Here is a 21,646-nt window from a genome sequence, read left to right as displayed (position 1 = left end):
CTAGAAAGGGAAAAGCAATAAAAACATGCAAATTGAAGGTTAATTTATAGTAATTACTGAAATGTATTAAAAGCATTAGAAGCTTTATCCAGGTTCCAGGATAAGGCTATTTAATAATCTACTCTAAAATCTCATGAAAATATTAAATGTATTACAATGCTAAATGCATAAATTGCAATTTTCCTACTTAAAATTAGATGGGAAATGAAAAACCCAACTTAAAAAAAAGTCCCCCAAATCTAAATGGACTTTATTAACTATTGATTATAATGCTTTTAAGTTCATACTGTTTGAATACCAAAACTGTTGAGAAAATCCAGATGCATATGGAATTATAGACATGAAGGAAAGCGAACATTTTCAATGTTCCAGCATGCACGCTGTCATCTATGTTAAAATAAAGCTGCTTTTAAGCATAAAAGACAGTGCATGATCAGCTTTAAAAAGCGTGCTGCGTATTAAATATGCAACATTAAAGCCCAATACTAACTTGCACCATGGGCCAGTGAAACTGGGGTAAATATGGTATCACTGCCTGTGGAAGAAAATAGAGAAAAACTAAGGATGGCACAGCCACGCAGATTTATCAATTTTTACCATTTGCAAATGTCAGCTATAAGCTTCTTGATGTTGTTGGCTGTTTAAATTTAGTGCTAATTTGCTACTGCCTGCATACCAGCAATTCAGAGACATTTGAAGTTTAATCTGAACACAATTTAGCACTAAAAAATGTAAATACCCCCAAATACCTCAGGTGTTGGGGAGAAATCAATCCAATTATAAAAACAGATTAACACAAATAAAAGGACCTAGATTTGCTGAAGTGTTTAAATTGATTTTTACAATTGACAGCCATATTACTTGCCTTTTCTAAAGTTACCATATACTAAATCCCATTAAAGAAAAAATAATTTACCAAAACAAATTCTCCATTTAACAAACCTGACAGATATTGTTAACATTGTGATAAAAGCAGTGTAAAAGCTCTACAAAAGTGCCACACGAATATTCTTTATATCAATGCATGGAAGCTCTGCTGCTTCAAACACTTTTGGGGTTGAATTACCACAAGGGTTCTCCCTAACGCTGCACTTATTTGGGCATATGATGCTTAAAACTACAGGAAAAATGGCATAAATAGTGTTTTACAATTAAACTCAAGTAAAAGGAGCTATTACATCAGTGGATTGTCATGATCTCTCTCCCTCCTATAATACATCTAGGTACACATTATTTTCCAATAGAATTACTACCAAATTAAAGAATTACCTATCTTGACACTCTCAAACTTTTGGAATAAATGACAACAGTTCACAGATGAAGTGTGATTATTTCTGAGCATTAGTGAAAAGAATTTGAGCATCAGCATCCCAAGGATCTGAAAAAATATCTAAGAAAGCACTTTCTTCTTCTGAGGCACAACACTAAAATTCAAACTTGCAATTCAGAGCAGTCATGGCAGACAGGAGAGGGATGAGAACCAGAGTTAATTTATTTTGAATATAATTAGATGAGCTTTAGAAAAAGGCACTTATTGGATTGAGTGCCCAGTTTTAGAAAAAGGGACTTCATACTTTACAAGTCCATATGACTTGGAATTGAATACCCACTCTGAACAATATTCATCATCCTAGTAGTGATGGATACGTAAATTGACATTTTATATTGATCTAATTTGTCACATAACTTTAGCGGTATTTAAAATGACAATGTCAGTCTCGCCCAAGTGTACCAAAAGCAAATGAAGCACTACTTGGTTTTGGATGAGCCTTGTGCTTTCTCCTTCTTCATATGAGATGAGCCTGATCTTCAAATCAAATTCTCCCACAATCAGTTCTAATATCCTCCAGTGTTAGATGAATCTTGTTGTGATAAAATGAGCCTTCAATACACCTCTTCTGCCTAGAATACCTAGCTCCTGTTTCCATAGCTAATTTAAAGTGCATTTTGCTATTTTTTGTTCCCATTTAATCTAGCCAAGTGTTCTATTCCAGAAAGCTGGAGCCAATCTTTACTCATTTATTTACAGAATGAAACATTACAAGCATACATATCCTAGAATACATATCCCAGCTCAGCCACACTACAATTTCAATAAGTGTGTTTTTTATATGCTTTCAAATGAAACCCCATTGAAAGTCTTCCAACTGCACATAATTAAACATAATTGATATACAATTATTGTCAAGTCTCTTTCTAATCACGGGCAGCACGGTGGCACAGTGGGTTTGCCCTGCTGCCTCACAGCGCCGAGGACCCAGGTTCGATCCCGGCTCTGGGCCACTGTCCGTGTGGAGTTTGCACATTCTCCCCGTGTCTGCATGGGTTTTGCCCCCACAACCCAAAAGATGTGCAGGGTAGGTGGATTGGCCACGCTAAATTGCCCTTTAATTGGAAAAAATAAATTGGGTACTCTAAATTTAAAAAACAAAAGTCTCTTTCTAATCACAATAATGTGCTAATTTCCAGTAAACTGGCTTGTCCACAACATATTGATTTACCTTTCTGCCTTTATACTAATGTCAGTTAAATTTAGATTACTGTTTCCCAACTAGTCCTCAATGTTTGCCTACATACCGACATTTTCCATGAATCTCAAATTTGGATATAGATTTTATCCTCAATTTCAGTTTTACAGCATAATAAAAATTATGAATATGTAAATAACATATACATACTTCAATGCCACAGATGTCAATCATGTTCATATTTACTTCACAAATACAAACCACTTTATTTTGTGACCAAGCAGTCACCAAAATGAACTGACATACTTGAATAGAATGGACTAGCTGGATCAGAGTCCCCAAAAACACTGCAGACGTCCGTCGAGCTGGATGCTGCAGAAGCAGGTGGCGGCGTCAGCGGCGTACGTGGGGAATTTGGTGCTGATGCTATACTTTCAGTCTCATTTTCTGTGATTCGGCTGTAACTGATTTTCCGTGGCTCCTGCTGTAGTGGTGTGGGATGCCCACGCAAGGTGCCTGACCCTGGATGCCTGGGGTTAGATGGTCGAACACCCGGAGATTTCAGAGGATAATTAAATTTCTTTACCTATAAATATTTTAATTGTAAAGGTCAATTAAAGGAAGTAATTGAAATCACGTTCCCAAATAAGAACCATGGAGAAACAAATGCTCATCTTTAAATGGTAGATAATAATAATCTTTATTAGTGTCACAAATAAGCTTACATTAACGCTGCAATGAAATTACTCTGAAAGTCCCCTAGTCGCCATACTCCGGCACCTGTTTGGGTACACTGAGGGAGAATTCAGAATGTCTTAATTCACCTAACAAGTATGTCTTTCGGGACTTGTGGGAGGAAACCAAAGCTCCTGGAGGAAACCCACGGCGGCACGGGGAGAACGTGCAGACTCTGCACAGCACATATATAAAGTAAAATTCTAAGTTATTTTAAAATATTCTAAACTCAAGTATCAAATAATCAACAAGTTAACATCCACTAGTCTATTATAGTAAAATATTTTATTAGCTGGGGAATGTTTTTTTAAATATAAATTTAGTGTACCCAATTCATTTTTTTTCCAATTAAGGGGACATTTAGCGTGTTCAATCCACCTAGCCTGCACATCTTTGGGTTGTGGGGGCGAAACCCACGCAAACACGGGGAGAATATGCAAACTCCACACGAATAGCGACCCAGAGCCGGGATCAAACATGGGACCTCGGCGGCGTGAGGCAGCAGGGCTAACCCACTGCGCCACCGTGCTGCCCTTAGCTGGGGAATGTTTAAACACACATGGAAAACAGATCGGTGAGGTAACATCATTTAACAGTGACAATGTCAGAACATGCCTGCAATCTGCAAATCATAAGAATTTATTTCAAAGTAAAATATTAAAAGATGAAATGCAAAAGATTCACATGTGAACTATCTCCCACTTTTAATAATCATAACTAAGGTTAGTATACTTACTGAACATTAATTAAATTTCATGGCTCATCAATTGTTAAAATGTTAAAGAATTTATGTTTAGTTTAGTGTTAAAATTCAATGTGTGTGAGTATCAGTTGGGTACTTTCACATTCTTAGACAAACTAAGCTTGGAGTACATTTTTTTTTTAAGAAACTGTTCAGTAAATTATGGAGGCAGGGTCCAGCAGAACATTTCATACCAACTGATTATATCCCTCTTGGACAATGGCTGAAAAAGCTAACAATGAACTATGGATGCTTCAAATGACTAATCTGTAATCATCATATTATTCATTTAGATCGGAGTGAACATTTAAAATAAATTGAGATACTATCTTTTTATACATAGGCCTTAGGCAAACTCTGGTAAACCAATCAAACACATCATTTAATTTCACCTGATCGCGAAACTAAAATCTTACCAGTGTCATGGTACAAAATATTAAATGTCCCGCAGCAGAGAGGTTTTTCTAATTTGAAAGAAGTTCAACCCACACATACAAAATGTGGTCATCACCCATTGAAGATAACCGCAGAAACACTTTTGTTAAGAAAACTGCAGTTGAACGTTCAGGTGATTTTCCCACCCACTCAGCTACATATAATATCTTATTATGGGCCATGCCTTCGATTCTTTCCCCAGAGGAGAACTGATTTTAATCAAATAAGCGAAATAGTGTGGATGCTGGAATCTGAAACAAACCGAGAATGCTGCAAAAACTCAGCAGGTCTGACAGCATCTATAGAGAGAGGGCAGAGATAATGTTTTGAGTCCATTTGCCTCTTCATCAGAACTGAAAGAGAGGCAAAATCTGTGAGAAACTACTGGAGTTGCAAGAAATTGAAACAAAAGTGTAACAGGTTGACACATGGGTCGACCAGGACAGTCCTGTTTCTAGATTTTGGGAAGGAGATAGAATCAGGCTGTGCAGGTTTAGGGAACTATAAGGTTGGAGGCTGTGAAGGGAAGATTTACAGAGGCCATGAGGTCAGTGACAGTCCTGGAAACAGAGGCTTGATGTTTGGTGGTGGGGTCATGGTCCATGGGGGGGTAGGAGGAAGTATCTGAGAATTGACACTCAGCCTCTGCGAAGTAGAAGATAGTATGCCAGACAACAATGGCACCACCCTTGTCCGCAGGTTTGATCACAAGGTTCGGGTTGGAATGCAGTAAATTCAGAAGGAGACAGGTTGGAGTGGGTGATAGGGGCAGAGAAATTGAGATGGCAGGTTGCGCCAACGCTTCTCAGTGAAAAGACCAAGAGCACGTCAGAGGCCAGAGGGTCGGGTTGAGGTAGAAGGAGAATACTGGAGGTGGGTGAAAACGTCCACTGAACAGGGATAGGACTCCTGTCCAAAGAAGTGGCCACGGAGATGGAGGTGATGGAACAAGAGTTCAGTATCGTGCCAAGCCTGAAATTCATTGATTTGAGAACATAGGTGTACAGTACAGAATGTTCAGCATCAAAGGGCACAAGTTGGAGGGAATAATAATCTTTATTGTCACAAGTAGGCATAACGAAGTTACTGTGAAAAACCTCTAGTCGCCACATTCCGATGCCTGTTCAGGCACACGGAGGGAGAATTCAGAATGTCCAAATTACTTAACAGCACATCTTTTGGGACTTGTGGGAGGAAACCGGAGCACCCGGAGGAAACCCAAGCCCGAATCGAACCTGGGACCCTGGCGCTGTGCGGCAAACAGTGGATTGGAAGGAATGGGGTGAGAGGGACCTTCATGACAGCAACTTTTCTGTTGCTGGCCATTTTTAAATCTGCACTTTGCTCTCATGCCCACATGTCCGTCCTTGGCTTGTTGCAATTCTTCAGTGAAGCCCAGTGCAAGCTGGAGGAGCAGCATCTCGTTTGCTGATTAGGCACACTGCTGTCCTCAGGACTCAACATTGAGCTCAACAACTTTAAACTGTGACCATTCTCCTCCATCTCAATCCCTATTTTTTATATTCCATACATTTTTGTCTCAACACAAAATCACTCCTCCCCCACACCTGGTCACCCATCTGTTGTTGCTAAGTTTGCTATGCTTTTGTTGCAATCTCTTCCAACTACAATCTTCCATAAATCCCTACAGTGCAAAAGGAGGCCATTTGGCCCACAGAGTCTGCACCGACCCTCCAAATGAACAACCTACATCGGCCCTCTCCCCCACCTATCCCCGTAACCGACACTAAGGACCAATTTAGCACGGTCAATCCACCTAACTTGCACATCTTTGGACTGTGGGAGGAAACCGGAACACCCGGAGGAAACCCACGGAGAGAACGTGCAAACTCCACACAGTCACCCACAAGTCCCAAAAGATGTGGGAATTGAACCTGGGTCCTGGCACTGTGAGGCAGCAGTGTTAAGCACTGTGCCACCGTGCCGGCCATACAGATTTTCCCTCTCTCAGTTCTGATGAAGAGCCAAAATGTCAACTCTGTTCACTCTTTCCATTGATATTAATTCATTACTTTGACTTTAAGATTGCAAGCAGATGCACGTGAATAGGATTTTTCCTGAGGTGGAGGATAGATGCGAGTGGTGTTAAGGGGGCCGGCGAGCCATACACACATGTTTTAGTCCTGTCCAAAATTGGCGGGATTTTGGGAGGCCTTTTCAGGAATGATGTCGGAGATCTTGGGATGGAAGTGGCCCCGAGCCCGTGTGTGATGATATTTGTGGTATCAGAAGATACATGAATGCAGGAGGGGAGAGATGCCGATGTGTTGGCCTTTGCCTCCCTGATAGCCCAGAGGAGGATCCTGTCAGGGTGGTGGGTTCCAGAACAGCTAAAGGCAGCAGGGTGGGTGAGTGACCTGGCAGAATTTTTACAATTTATTTGCCATTAGGGGGAAGGTGGAGGAGTTCTACTCAAGTTTGAGGCTGTTCATCTCCTTCTTTAAGAGTTGGTAAGCATCAGCGCTGGGGGGGGGGGGGCGGGCGTTGTTTTTTTGGGGGGGGGCGTTGTTTTGTTTTATATAATAGTTATAAGGCAGTGCCTGTGGGGTGATATGGTGGAGGGGGTGTTTATAATGAGAAAAGAATACAGTTGGATAGGAATATTGGATGGGATTCTCTTATCCTGAGGCTAAGTGTTGACTCCGTCGTAAACGCCATTGCGTTTCACGATGGCGTCAATAGGCCCTCAGGAGCAGTGATTCAGAGCCCCTCAGTCGGCCAGCATGGCACTCGAGTGACCCATGCCGCTCCAGCTGCTGATGTCAAATGGGCGCCGTGGGTCTGCGCATGTGCAATGTGCCCGGCGCCAATGCGCGCATGCGCAGTGCGACCCGCACGGTGGCTCCCTTCTCCACGCCGGCCCTGACACAACATGGCGTAGGGCTACAGGGGCTGGCACGGAGCAAAAGGGGCCCCCAGCCCGAGAGGCCGGCCCGCCGATCGGTAGGCCCCGATCGCGGGCCAGGTCACAGTGGAGGCCCCTTCCCACCGGGGTCGGACCCCCCCCCCCCCCCCCCCACTCCCTGGATGGATGCACGCCAAGGTCCCTCTGGGTGAGACCACACGTGGACAGCGGCGGCGGAACTCGGATTTTCTTTGCGGCCGCTCGGCCCATCCTGGGCAAAGAATCGCCGGGGGGCTGCGTAGTGATTCGCGCCCGGCCCGGCGATTCTCCGGCCCAGCGTGGGCTGACAGAATCACGCCCATTGTGTTTTGTATATCAAATGAAAATGTCCTGAATAAAAATATTTTTCAAAAGATTGCCAGCAGTATCATTCTCTGCTGCTTTATATAAGTATCAGCTGAAACATTGCGAGGCAACATTTCATGTGGCTGCAAAAATTAAATTGGCGTAAATTTAGCAGGGCAGGCAATCATGGACAACTTGGCAGTTCAGCAGTGCTGCTTCTCATTGAAGTTAAAGCCTTTTTATATTAGTGCTTCATGGTTTGGCATTAGCTTGAGGGGAAACACTTGATAAGATAATCTTGAAGTCAAAAAAGTAAGAGATTGCATAAATGGCGATATCCCATATCACATCTTCAGCTGGAGGTTATTGTCCAAGTACAAGCTATAGAGCTGCAACAATAGCTCTTGCTGTTTTGGACTTAGACAAACCTAAGGTTTATTTAAATGAAGAATTAACTGAAATCCTTTTCAGCAGAGCTTACTTTCAGTGAACTTATGCATTCATACTGTAAGTCGCAGGATTTACCAGGTAATGCACATCTAGAAATTATACTGGAAAAGTAGAAGTGCATACACATGTAAGGATGTACAGAACTTGCAACAAATTGTGGGCATCTGATTAATTCAAGCACAAACCTGAAATGGATGAATTATTGAGACGAGCAATCAAAGCGTTAATGCAGAAACTTCAACACAAAAACACTGCCTCCAGTTTTACTATGAATAAAAGATGGAAACAAATACTTACAAATCTAGGTAAAGATCTGGCATTACGAGGTTCTATTTCCAAAGACTTATTGAACAAGTAATCTGTAAATTCTTTCTCCAAGGTATTTCCCATTGGATTTAAATTTTCAAAAAACTTCTGTAAAATTAATCAAAAAACTTTTCATCAGCAAAATAGAAATGCGTGCTCGAGAAACTTATCGAAAGTAGCAATGGTAACAGCCTATAGCCATGCTGTGCACATGCCTCTCAGGTAAAAGAGATGATTTTTGTGGGGAAAAACATTTTAGTGAAGGCATTTTTAAAAGTATACATAATCACTCAAATACAAAAGCCAACTGCGGCAACAGGTAATGAAACCCCTCCTCCCTGCATCACCCCCAGCAACAGACTCCGCTCATCTTGCTGCCACCTCAGTACCCATCACCTTTTTTCAATTTATCATCCCCCCCAAAACAAAGGGGATCAAAGGATATGGGGGAAAGTGGGATTAGGCTGTAGAGTTGAATGATCAGCTACGATCATAATGAATAGAGGAATGGGCTTCAAGGGCTGAATGGTCTCCTCCTGCTCCTATTTTTTCTGTGTTTCCAAGTCTTTTTTTTTATAAATGTATTTTATTCCGAACATGTATCAAAACAGGTTACAGCAAATAAACACCCCGGGAAACATACCGTCTGTACAGATTTTTCCCCTTTTACACTCCTCCCCCCCCCCGCGACAAACAGCTCCTCAAATACGGTCACAAACATCCCCCAACTTTTCTCAAACCCCCTTGCTGAGCCCCTTAACTCATACTTTATCTTCTCTAACCATAGGAAGTCGTACAAGTCACCGAACCATGCCGCTACCCCCGGTGGTGATGCTGACCGCCACTCCAACAAAATTTGCCACCGTGCAATCAGAGGCGAAGGTCACGACATTGGCCTTCCTCCTCTTCATGAGCTCCGGCTGCTCCGAAAGCCCAAATATCGCCACCAAAGGGTTTGGGTCCACCTCCTCCTCCACTATCCTGGCCAAGACCGGGAACACTCCCGCCTCGAATCTTCCCAATTTTTCGCAACCCCAAAACATGTGCACGTGATTCGCCGGCCCCTGCCCACACCTCTCACACTCATCTGCTACCCCCTGAAAGAACCCACTCATTCTCGCCCAAGTCATATGCACCCTGTGCACCACCTTAAACTGTATCAGGCTCATCCTTGCACAAGAGGCGATTTCGTTGACCCATCGCAGTGCCTCACTCCATACTCCCCAATTGATCTCCCCTCCCAACTCCGCTTCCCATTTCTCCTTGATCTTCACCACCCGCTTGCCTCCCTGCTCCTCCAGCCACTTATATATAGCCATAATTCTTCCCCTCCCTTCCACATCTGGAAGCAGCAGTTGCACCAGCAGGGTGTATCCCGGCAACCTAGGGAACTCTCTCCAGACTTTTCGCGCAAAGCCCTAACCTGCAGATATATGAATTTGCTCCCCCTCGGCAGCTCCACCCTCTCCCTTAGCTCCTCCACACTGGCGAATCCTTCCTCCAAATCTGTGTTTCAAAGCCAATAAACTGTTTGGTGGAATATCTCACCGGTGGGAACGGCAATGGTGCCGTTATCAGCACCCCTAAGCTGGTGCCCCTGCATGAGGCTCCCAAACCACCCCCGTCCCCACTACCTTATCATCGCAATATTGGCCGCCCAGTAATAACTACTAAAATTTGGCAGGGCAAGCCCCCTCTCCCCCCGATTCCTCGTGAGCATAACCTTTTTCACCCGTGGGGCCTTACCCGCCCAAACAAAGCCCAAAATGATTTTGTTGGTCCTCTTAAAAAAAGACCGTGGTATGAAAATTGGGATGCATTGGAACACAAATAAAAATCTTGGCAATATCGTCATCTTAACCGTCTGCACCTTCCCCGCCAGTGATAGGGGGAGTGCATCCCATCTCCGAAATTCGCCCCTCATCTGCTCAACCAGCCGGGACAAGTTCAACTTGTGTAACCGGCCCCAGTCGCGCGCCACTTGTATTCCCAGATATCTAAAGTTGTCCCTCACTAACCTGAACGGTAGCTCCCCCAGCCGACCCTCCTGGTCTCTTGCCTGGACTACATACATCTCACTCTTCGTCATATTCAGTTTGTAACCCGAAAACCGGCCAAGTTCCCCCAGAATCGCCATAATCTCCCTCATCCCTGCCCCTGGATCCGCTACATATAGGAGTAAATCATCTGCATACAGCGATAACCAATGCTCAATCCCCTCCGAACCGGCCCTTTCCAGCCCCTAGAAGCTCTCAGAGCAATTGCCAACGGCTCTATGGCTAGCGTGAACAGCAGCGAGGAGAGGGGACATCCCTGTCTTGTCCCCTGGTACAGCCTAAAATAGTCGGAGGTCGTCTTGTTTGTCCTTACATTAGCTTCCGGAACCTGGTACAGCAGCCTGACCCAGTTGATAAAGCCCCTAACCAAACCCAAACCGTCCCAACACCTCCCATAGATAGTCACACTCTACCCGGTCAAACGCCTTCTCTGCATCCATGGCCACAACTACCTCTACTTCCCTTCCCACCGGGGGCATCATAATCACATTAAGCAACCTCCTAATATTGGCCACCAACTGCCTACCCTTGGCAAATCCGGTTTGGTCCTCCATAATTACCTCCGGCACACAATCTTCAATCCTAGAGGCCAACACTTTGGCCAGCAGCTTAACGTCCACATTGAGCAGCGAGATTGGCCTGTAGGACCCACACAGCTCCGGGATTTTGTCCCGCTTCAATATTAACGAAATGGTGGCCTGTGACATCGTCGGGGGCAGCACCCCTCTATCCCTCGCCTCGTTAAAAACCTTGACCAGCAACGGCCCTAATATCCCAGAAAACGTCTTGTAAAATATCAATTCCCCTGGCCGTCACCCTCTTCCTCAACTGCTGTGCCAGCATTCTGCTGGCCTTCTCCCCATATTCATACAGCGTCCCCCTCACCCTTCTAAGCTGCTCCACTGCCTTGCCTGTGGACAGTACCCCAAAAGGGCTGCACACTTAACCCCCTACAATACTCCCTATATACACACACACACACTACGGTGTGGCAAAATCTGGCTAGAACTCCATCTACAAGTTTGCTGATGTCACGTCCATAATGGGTCGGATCTCGAACTCTCACCTTAGGCGCATTGTAGAGCAGCCAAATCCAATCCACATAGACGTGCCCAAAACTGAACCGAAACACCTCAAACAAATACACCCATGCAACCCAATGTAATGCCTTTTCTGTGCCGATTGCCATCACCCCACCTCCACTTCTCGGCCCCCTGTGAGCATCATAATAACATTAAGCAGCCTCCATGTATTTGACGACAGCTGCTGCCCCTTCACGAACCCCGTCTGGTCCTTTCTTATCACCCCGGTACGCAATTCTCTATCCGTGACGCCAGCACCTTCGCCAACAACTTTGTGTCTACATTCAACAGTGAGGTTGAGCTGTACGATCCACACGGTTCTGGTTTTCTTTCCTTTAAAATGAGCCTCCGACAGCATTGGGGTGGGAGGGGGGGCAAGGAAGGAGAGTCCCCCTTCACCATCGACTATTATACATCCCAACTAGCAGGGTCTCAGCTTCAACCAAACTTCTTATAAAACTCAGCTGAGTGTCCATCCGGCCCCAGAGCCTTCCCCGCCTACATCGCTCCCACGCAATTCATCGTCTCCCTCAGCCCAATTGGAGCCCCCAATCTCTGCTTCGCTGCCTCAATCTTCAGGAACTCCAACCCATCCAAAAACCACTTCATCACCCACTAGAGGCTCCGAATTAGAACACAGACATACAGTGCAGAAGGAGGCCATTCGGCCCATCGAGTCTGCACCGACCCACTTAAGCCCTCACTTCCACTCTATCCCGGTAACGCAATAACCCATCCCAACCTTTTTGGACACTAAGGGCAATTTAGCATGGCCAATCCACCTAACTTGCACGTCTTTGGACTGTGGGAGGAAAGCGGAGCACCCGGAGGAAACCCATGGGAATTATACAACCTCTAATGGAAGGCCTCAAAAAACCAGCTCCAATACCACCGAGCCCCTCTCAGCCATTACTCTTCAAATCTCTCTCGTACCGCCTGCTTCCTCAGTTGATGCGCAAGAATCCTTCTCGCTTTCTCCACACAGTCATAAACCACCCATCTGGCTCTACGCCTCTGTCCCACCGACTTTCCTGTGAACATGAGCCCAAACTATCTGGAACCTCGGTCTCTCCTTCAGTAACGCCTTCTCCGCCGCAACTGAATATCTCCGGTCCACCCTCAGAATGTCCCCCACCAACCTCAGTCTCTCAGCCCATTCTGCTTTTCCCTGTGTGCCCAAATTAATATAAATTCCCCTTTACCACTGCTTTCAGCGCCTCCCACAGCTTGGAGACATAAATCTCCCCCCGTATTATTCAGCTCCACATAATTCCATATGGCCACCCTCACCCTCTCACAGACCCCAAATCCAACCTCCACTGCGGCCACTGAGCCTCCCTCTGCACCACCCGCAAATCTACCCAATGCAGCACGTCTTGTCCGAATCAAATAAATCAACACACATACACGCACACACGTCTGAAATCTTCCCTAGAACCCACCTCAAGAAATCCTCATCATCCCAATTGGAGCATATACAATCGCTAGTACCGCATGCGCCCCCTCTAGCTTCCTGCTAACCATCACAAACCCATCCCCAAGACTGGTTACAACACTGCCGGCCTCAAAGGCCACCCTCCTGTTGACCAGCACTGCCACCCCCTCGTCTTCACATCAACCCCGAGAGGAACACCTGTCCCACTCAGCCTCGTCTGGTCCCACAGCTTCATGTGCGTCTCCTGAAGAAACACAACGTCCGCCTTCAAACTCCTTAAAGTTGCGCAAAAACACGCAACCGTTTGACCGGCCCCCACTCCAGCCACCCCAGGTCCACGCCTCGATCATTCTTGGGCTCTCCCCAAGTTGTTTGCCCCACCTCCCCTTAACCAACTCCCCACTCACACACCTTCCAGTTCATGGTCTCTCATAAATTCACTTGCCTCCTCCGGTGTATCAAAGTAAAACTCTCAATTCTGCTGGAGACCCACAGACGAGCAAGGTACAATACCCCAAACTTCACCCCTTCCTTGTGAGGAGCAGCTTCAATCCGATTATAAGTGGCCCACCGGTAGCCAACTCCACACCCAGGCCCTGGTAGATCTTCAGCATGTTTCCTTCCCGGGTGCACTTTTTTGTTTGCTTCGCCCACTTGAATATCTTTTCCTTATCAAGAAAACAATGCAGCTGCCCCATCTTCGCCCTTGGTGGCTCCGCCAACCTTCGGCCACCTCCTCAGTGCCGTGTGTGCTCGATTCACCTGAGGGGGATGTTCAAAGACCCCCTCCCCAACCAACTTCGCCAACATACTCGCCATATACTTTGAGGCTTGCGTTTTCCCACAATCCAGAGATTCTGCATCCTGGGATGGTTTTCAAGGTCCTCCACCTTCTGCCTCAATCTCTTATGGCTGTCGGCCATGAGCACCATCTCCATCTCCAGCGAGGCCAGCCGGCCCTCATGCTCCCCCATTGACTCTACCACCTTCTGGAGTGCCAGAGCCTACACTTCCAGCCTCTGCTCCACTCTCTTGATGGCCGCCCAAGCGGCTCCACATTGTTACCAGGTCTTCTGAGGCCTCCTGTCTCTGCTGCTGGAACTTCGAATTCAAAACGTCCACAAGCTGTTCGGTAGACCACTGGGTGAGCAACAACTATCTTTAGCTATCTTTTCCTGTATCACACCTCGATTGAACTTTATGCTCAAGCTGCTGCTCATTGAAGTATTTGACTATTAAATTTACAAACAACTGCCCAATCAGAATGACAGTGTCAGTGCTCTGATCCACACACAATTTCATAAACTTACATACTTGGCCAATTTTATAGCTGAACAAAATTACTGACGTACAATATAGAATTTACAGTGCAGAAGGAGGCCATTCGGCCCATATATGAAAACTGTATTTTATTTCAGACCAGTGCAGGCATCTTAGGTACTAGAATGCACTGAAGACAAACATGGGGTTGGTACAACAGCTGTAGTCACGTGGTTTTTTGTTTACAAAATGAAATATCTAAAACAGACAAGTAGAATTTATTTTTCCTGATTAGATGCACCATTTTACTTCTGGCTGCCATGCCTGGACTAGCCATTAAAGGGAGCCTATGATTTTTTGAGTCGCCCCAAATTTGAAACAATGACCGTGAACCCCAGATATTTCTAGATAGGAAAGTTATACATTTCATTTTTTAACAAATAAAATTTAGAGTATCCAATTATTTTTCTTTTCCAATAAGGGGCAATTTAGCATGGCCAATCCACCTAACCAGCACATCTTTGGATTGTGGAGGTGAAACCCACGCAGGCATGGGGAGAATGTGCAAACTCCACACAGACTGTAACCCAGGGCCGGGATTCGAACCCGGGTCCTCAGCACCGTAGTCCCAGTGCTAACCACTGTGCCACATCCCACCCAGTTATACATTTCATAACCACAATGAATGCTGGGCACGTTTGGGTGTTTAGCTGAATCACTAAATAGAGCATTGCTCGCACTGAAATGTTCTTGAGAGGGGAAAAATGATCAAAGCGCAACTTAAGAACTCAGTCATCTGCACTCTGAATACATCTCCTGTGAAATCACCAGTTAACAACTTGAGCAACAAGTGTAACTTATGTGGTCCAGACTGTCTCACCTTCCGTGCTGGGGGAAATATATGTGATAGCAAATATGTTGCAATGATACAAAATAGAAAAATTGTGTTGAATTAGAAAACAATCCTCAAATATTTAATCAGTAAATTAATCATTTATTAATTGACTGTTGATGCATACAAAGGTATTTGTGCATTTTTCTCTCTTCCCATGCTCGAATTTTCACCCCTAAAACTCACCTTAATGTCTTGCTCCACTCGTAAGCAGTATGGCTGGTTTTGGTACTGCTGGATCTCTCCTGTTATTTCCGCCACTTTCCTTCTCTTACTGAAATTTATCAACTCTTTGCCATGTCTTTTCAGGAAATCAGGATTACCTTCTTCAGTCTTCAAGATATTAGTCAAATATATTCCTAAATAATGAAATAAGGTGTCAGTTTGTTTTGTTAAGAAATCATTTTATATATTTAAGGTTGATTGATCAAATTATGTTTAAAACAATATTTTCAAACAACATAAATTTTTCAAATAACTGAACCTAAAATGACAAAATGAAAATTCCTTTATGCTCATTGCTTAGTATATTTGTTCTATGCTTTCCAATTATACCCAATATTACACCTCAGTTTCTAACTGAAACTATCTCGAACTTTCCATAGTTAGAGGCATGGATGCACCGTACTTCCATGTGGTGTCATAGATTATCATAGAATTTACAGCGCAGAAGGAGGCCATTTGGCCCATCGAATCTGCAACGGCTCTTGGAAAGAGCACCCTAGCCTAGGTCAACATCTCCACCCTATCCCCATAACCCAGTAACCCCACCCAACGCTAAGGGCAATTTATCATGGCCAATCCACCTAACCTGCACATCTTTGGACTGTGGGAGGAAACCGGAGCACCTGCCGGAGAAAACCCACGCACACACGGGGGGAACGTGCAGACTCCGCACATGCAGCGACCCAAGCCGGAATCGAACCTGGGACCCTGGAGCTGTGAAGCAATTGTGCTATCCACAATGCTACCGTGCTTCTTCTGTTATCAAAAACAAACAAGTCTTTGTAGATGGTACAAACCTTTTTGTGCAAGCCATTTTCTCCTTGGTTTCCCTGCATCATGACCGTAGAATCCCTAGAATCCATAGAATCTCTAGTGCAGAAAAAGGCAATTCGGCCCATCGAGTCTGCACCGACTCTCTGAAAGGGCACCCTACCTAGGCCCATGCCCCCGTCCTATACCCGTAACCCTATCCAACCTACAATCCTTGGACACGAACGGCAATTTTTTAATCATGGCTCATCCACTTAAGCTGCACATCTTTGAACTGATTTTGATTTGATTTATTGTCACATGTACTGAAGTACAGTGAAAAGTACTTTTCTGCGGCTGAGGAACGTACACAGTACGTGTATAGTAGACAAAAAGAATAATGAACAGAGAACATTGACAAATGGTACATCGACAAACAGTGATTGGTTACAGTGCGGAACAAGGGGCCAAACAAAGCAAATACATGAGCAATAGCAGCATATGGCGTCGTAAATAATGTTCTTGCAGGGAACAGATCAGTCCGAGGGGGAGTCGTTGAGGAGTCTTGGAGCTATGGGGAAGAAGCTGATCCTATGTCTGGAGGTGCGGGTCTTCAGACTTCTGTACCTTATGCCTGATGGAAGGGTCTGGAAGAAGGCAATGCCTGGGTGGGAGGGGTCTCTGATAATGCTGTCTGCCTTCCAGAGCAGGAGGTGTATACAGAATCAACGTGCGGGTGGCAAGCTTGTGTGATGCGTTGGGCTGAGTTCACCACACTTTGCAGTTTCTTGCGATCTTGGACCGAGCAGTTGCCATAGCAGGCTGTGATGCAGCCGGATAGGATGCTTCCCGTACCAGCCTCCCCGAACAGGTGCCGGAATGTGGCGACTAGGGGGTTTTCACAGTAACTTCATTTGAAGCCTACTTGTGACAATAAACAATTTTCATTTCATTTTTTTCATTTTTCATTTTCTCTATCTCACATCTCTAGAAGTTTGAGAGAGTCGATGGAAGACATAGCAAATTTCTTTACCTTCCGTAGGAAGTAGGGACGTTGTTGAGCTTTCTTGACTGTTGCATCAACGTGAGTGGACCAGGACAAACTGTTGGTGATTGTGACTCCCAGGAACGTAAAGCTATCGACCATCTCCACTTCGGAGCCATTGATGTAGACGGGAGTGCGTGTCGTGCTATGCTTCCTGAAGTCGATGATCAGTTCCTTGGTCTTTCCGACATTTAGAGACAGGTTGTTTTCGGTACATCATGCAACCAAGTGATTTATCTCCCTCCTATGGACTGATTCGTCGTTGTTTGCGATACGGCGCACCAAAGTCGTATTATCTGCAAACTTATCGATTGAGTTGAGGTTAAATCTTGCCACACAGTCATCTGTGTATACAGAGTTCAGTAGAGGACCAAGCACATAGCCTTGCGGGGCCCCGGTGTTGAGGACTATTGTGGAGGAGGTGCTGTTACCTATCCTGACAGATTGCGGTCTGTTGGTGAGGAAGTCAAGGATCCAGCTGCACAGGAAGGGATCAAGTCCAAGATTGCAGAGTTTGGTTATTAGTCTTGTCGGGATAATGGTGATGAAGGCGGAGCTGTAGTCTATGAACAGCAGTGTTACATTGTTGTTCTTGTTGGTCAGGTTTTCGAGTGTTGATTGTAGAGCCAGGGAGATAGCATCTGCTGTGGACCGGTTGCGGTGATAGGCAAACTCCAGTAGATCGAGACCGTCTGAGAGGCTGGCAGCGATCCGCCTCATGACTAGCTGCTCAAAGTATTTCATGATAACAGATGACAGGGCCACCGGTCGGTAGTCGGCAGGCTACATTGTTCTTCTTTGGTACTGATATTATGAGGTATTACCTGTGGGAGGAAACAGGAAAACCTGGTGGAAACCCAAGCAGACACGGGGAGAACGTGCAAACTCCACACAGGCAGTCACCCAAGGCAGGAATTGAACCTGGGTCCCTGGCCCTGTGATGCAGCAGTGCTAACCACTATGCCACTGTGTCGCCCCCACTGACAATGGCATAATTTGCTTCCAGGGTTACCATAAGCTTTGTCAGTTACAAACAACCAGGAATGATTTCACTTTTTCCCTCTAGGATCTAGCACATCACAGTAGCGCAGTTGAGTTTGCAAATTTGACAGTGGAGGAAAAACAAAACAGTGCTTCCAATGCCATTATGCTTGATACCATTCCTCAAGCCAACCTTCCTAAATCCTGCACCATCAGGATATTGCCAAAATCACAGCTTCGAAACTGAATTGGATTTATTATTATTTCACATGTGTTTTTTAAAAATCAATATCAGTTGAAAGGTATATGCATAAGATAAGAAAACTCCATAAATAACACAATATTCCCAACTGATTAATCTTATGTCAATGTACAATTAAAACAGCCAGTGGCTCCTATTTATATATGTGGCGGCATGATAACACAGTGATTAGCACTGTTGCTTCATAGCGCCAGGGTTCCAGGTTTGATTCATGGCTTGGGTCACTGTCTATGCGAAGTCAGCACGTTCTCCCCATGTCTGCGTGGGTTTCCTCTGGGTGCTCCGGTTTCAGCCGATTTCACATAGGGCGTAATTTCCCCAAAATTTGTCGGAGTGTTAGGCTCTGACTGAAAACTGACATGTTTCTCTCCAGAAACACAGTTTTCAAACCAGATTTTCTGGCACATTGTGCATAGAGAATCTGGGCAATGGTTTATGCTGTCACTCTGGCAGGGCTGGCCCTAATTGCCAGCTCCACAGAGATCGGGGCGCCATCTTTAAAGGGGTCTAGTGTGAGGGCTATGATGATGGCAGTGTTTGCCAATGTTTCTGAGTAGGTATTCAGGGAGCCCAGTGGTGCAGTCCACGGTGAAGGTTTGGAGTCAGCTGAGGAGGCATTTTAGGATGGAAGAGATGTCGGTGCTAACACCGCTGTGCGGGAATCATGGGTTTGATCTGGGGGAGATGGATAGTGTATACAGGAGCTGTAGGGAAGTGGGGCTAGTCAAGGTGAGGGATTTGTACTTGGAGGAAGAGTTCGCCAGTCTGGAGGAACTAAGGGAGAGAGTAGAGCTGCCGACGGGGAGTGAGTTCAGGTATCTGCAGGTTAGGGATGTTGCGCAAAAGATCTGGAGGGGGCTCCTGAGGTTGCCGGGATACACCATGCTGGAGCGATTGCTGCTTCCAGATATGGAGGGGGAGGGAAGAATTGGGGATATATACAAGTGGCTGGAGGAACAGGGAGGTGAGCGGGTGGTGAGGATCAAGGAGAAATGGGAAGCGGAGTTGGGAGAGGAGATCAATTGGGGAGTATGGAGTGAGGCACTGCGAAGGGTAAATGGGATCTCCTCTTGTGCAAGGGTGAGCCTGATACAGTTTAAGGTGGTGCACAGGGTGCATATGACTCGGGCGAGAACAAGTGGGTTCTTTTAGGGGTTAGCAGATGAGTGTGAGGGGTGTGGGTGGGTGCCAGCGAATCATGCGCACATGGTTTGGAGTTGTGAAAAACTGGGAGGATTCTGGGCGGGAGTGTTCACGGTCTTAGCCAGGGTAATGGAGGAGGAGGTGGACCCGGATCCTTTGGTGGCGATATTTGGGGTTTCAGAGAAGCCGGAGCTCATGGAGAGGATGAAGGCCGATGTTGTGGCCTTCGCCTCTTGATTGCACGGCGGCAGATTTTGCTGGAGTGGTGGTCGGCATCGCCACCAGGGGTAGCGGCATGGTTAGGTGGCCTGTACGACTTCCTGCGGTTGGAGAAGATAAGGTATGAGTTAAGGGGCTCAGCAGGGGGGTTTGAGAAAAGGTGGGCGTGTTTGTGACCGTGTTTGAGGAGCTGTTCGTCACGGGGGTGGGGGTGAAAAAGGGGAAAAATCTGTACAGAATGTACATTTGATTATTGGGAAGTATGTTTCCCGGGATGTTTATTTGCTGTAACCTGCTTTGATACATGTTTGTAATAAAATACATTTTAAAAAATGTACAAATTAGCGGAAATCACTGGCGGGGAGCGGTGTAGATTTGAAACCAAGCTCTCGCCGACGCAAATCGCATTTTGGTCCTCTTGTGAGATTTAGCAGCGATAACAAGATTTGTGCCCGTGGCGAACAGGGCCACTAGATCTCGCCCATAGTCTACTGCTCTACCCACATATGCTCTAGATCTTGGGATTTCAAACTAGAGTCTGAAGTCCTTAGGGTAGTATATTAAATCAAAGGACTTTCAGCAAAATCTGGCATTCCAAGCTGAAATAAATTGTCGTGCCATTTTTTGGACTTGCTGTGGACAAAAATAATCCTCGTTTGTCTGTAAATATGGCTTTTTTGTTTTCTCCTCACATGCAAGACAGAGGAAGGCAGGAGGGCAAAAATAGGATTTACAGATCTGAGTGACATAGAAAACAAGGAACAGTGACAGAAATAGATAACATTGAGAACAAAATTTGACTATGAGAGAAAAAATAAGAGGAACAATAATGTAAGAGCAAGTGAGACAAAACAATAGTGATAAAGAAGAGCTGGCATGAGAAAAAGCATAAATGTGGAAGTCAAGGAGTAGATTCTCATGTATTTCTGTTTTATATGATGCTAGACATAGGTGTGTTGTAAGCAGCATCTTCAGGAATTCTATATTCTTTCTGTAATTGTTAATTTGTATTCACATTGTTTCAGTTGGTTTTTGGTGAATTTGAACCATTTTCTGACAGAATGGCACTTCATTCGGATAGCTGACATTATCATTTGGAAGTTGCAGCAGAGGGTCCCTCACTCAGATTGTCAATATTTGTAGGGATTCCCACTCAGAAAGTTGAAAATCACTGCTTTGGGTTGTGGTTGCAGAATGGCTGGATCTGAAATTATTTTTGAAGAAATTAGTTATGAATTCTCAGTCATATTTCTACTTAACAAACGTTTTTGTGAGCTGTGGAACTAATCATCTTTTAATCTTTTTTTTATCCATAATTATTTGCACAACCCATAATTATTTGTTCCTGGTGTGCATGTCCTGTGCTCTGTTCCTTGAAGACACTGGCTGAATTTTGGCGATGGGAGTCGGTTTTCGTCAAGAAAATTAATTGAGGTAGTCGGGGCCGGCTGGGGTGGGGTCCAGCTTGCAGTGGCGGTTTCACTGGTGAGCATGCCTGTGCTTCAGTGATGCTGTCGATGATGATGGCTGCCATTGCGAATGACGTTCTGGATGATTGGCTCGGCTACTTGAAGGAGGTTGTTGGTACTCAGATTGATGACCTGCGAGATTTTAAAAGAATGGATGAAGCAAAGAAGAGAATCCAGACAGTCAATACGGCAGTCTCCTTGGTGGGGGCTCACCTTCATTCCTTGGAGATCTTGTAGAGTATCCTGGTGGATTCGGGGAACTGGGTTCAGACAGGGAATCTTAGTGCACCCAGTCTTTTGAGGGAAGCTGGGGGTGAATTCCCAGCTGAATTTGAGAGCATGCTTTCACAATCTTCATTTGAAGACTGGGCGTTTCGTGGTCGACGAGAAGATTGTATCCAGTCTCCGAGACCGAGGATCGGTTGGAGATCCCGACCACTGTTCTTGCATTGCCTTGTCCACGATGTTCATCAAGAAAG

General features: G+C 45.3%; 1 protein-coding gene across 3 annotated transcripts in view; it reads right to left on the bottom strand.

Moving 5' to 3' along the window:
- The window catches only part of LOC140420246 (son of sevenless homolog 1-like), a 450,340-nt gene that overhangs the window by 19,572 nt on the left and 409,122 nt on the right, over window positions 1-21,646 (bottom strand). For 2 of the 3 annotated variants that reach the window (XM_072504288.1, XM_072504295.1), the window contains exons 18-20: window positions 15,260-15,432; window positions 8,339-8,455; window positions 2,775-3,054 (exon numbers count right to left, since the gene is read on the bottom strand). In XM_072504288.1, the coding sequence (XP_072360389.1) occupies window positions 2,775-3,054; window positions 8,339-8,455; window positions 15,260-15,432 (570 nt within the window). Of the gene's footprint in view, window positions 1-490; window positions 536-2,774; window positions 3,055-8,338; window positions 8,456-15,259; window positions 15,433-21,646 lie in introns of all 3 variants that reach the window. The other variant, XM_072504285.1, reaches the window with a different exon arrangement.

This window comes from Scyliorhinus torazame, chromosome 1 (genome assembly GCF_047496885.1).
Source record: "Scyliorhinus torazame isolate Kashiwa2021f chromosome 1, sScyTor2.1, whole genome shotgun sequence".
In the NCBI taxonomy this organism is placed as follows: Eukaryota; Metazoa; Chordata; class Chondrichthyes; order Carcharhiniformes; family Scyliorhinidae; genus Scyliorhinus; species Scyliorhinus torazame.
Note: the sequence above shows the minus strand (reverse complement) of the source record. Positions and strands in the feature narration are given on the sequence as shown.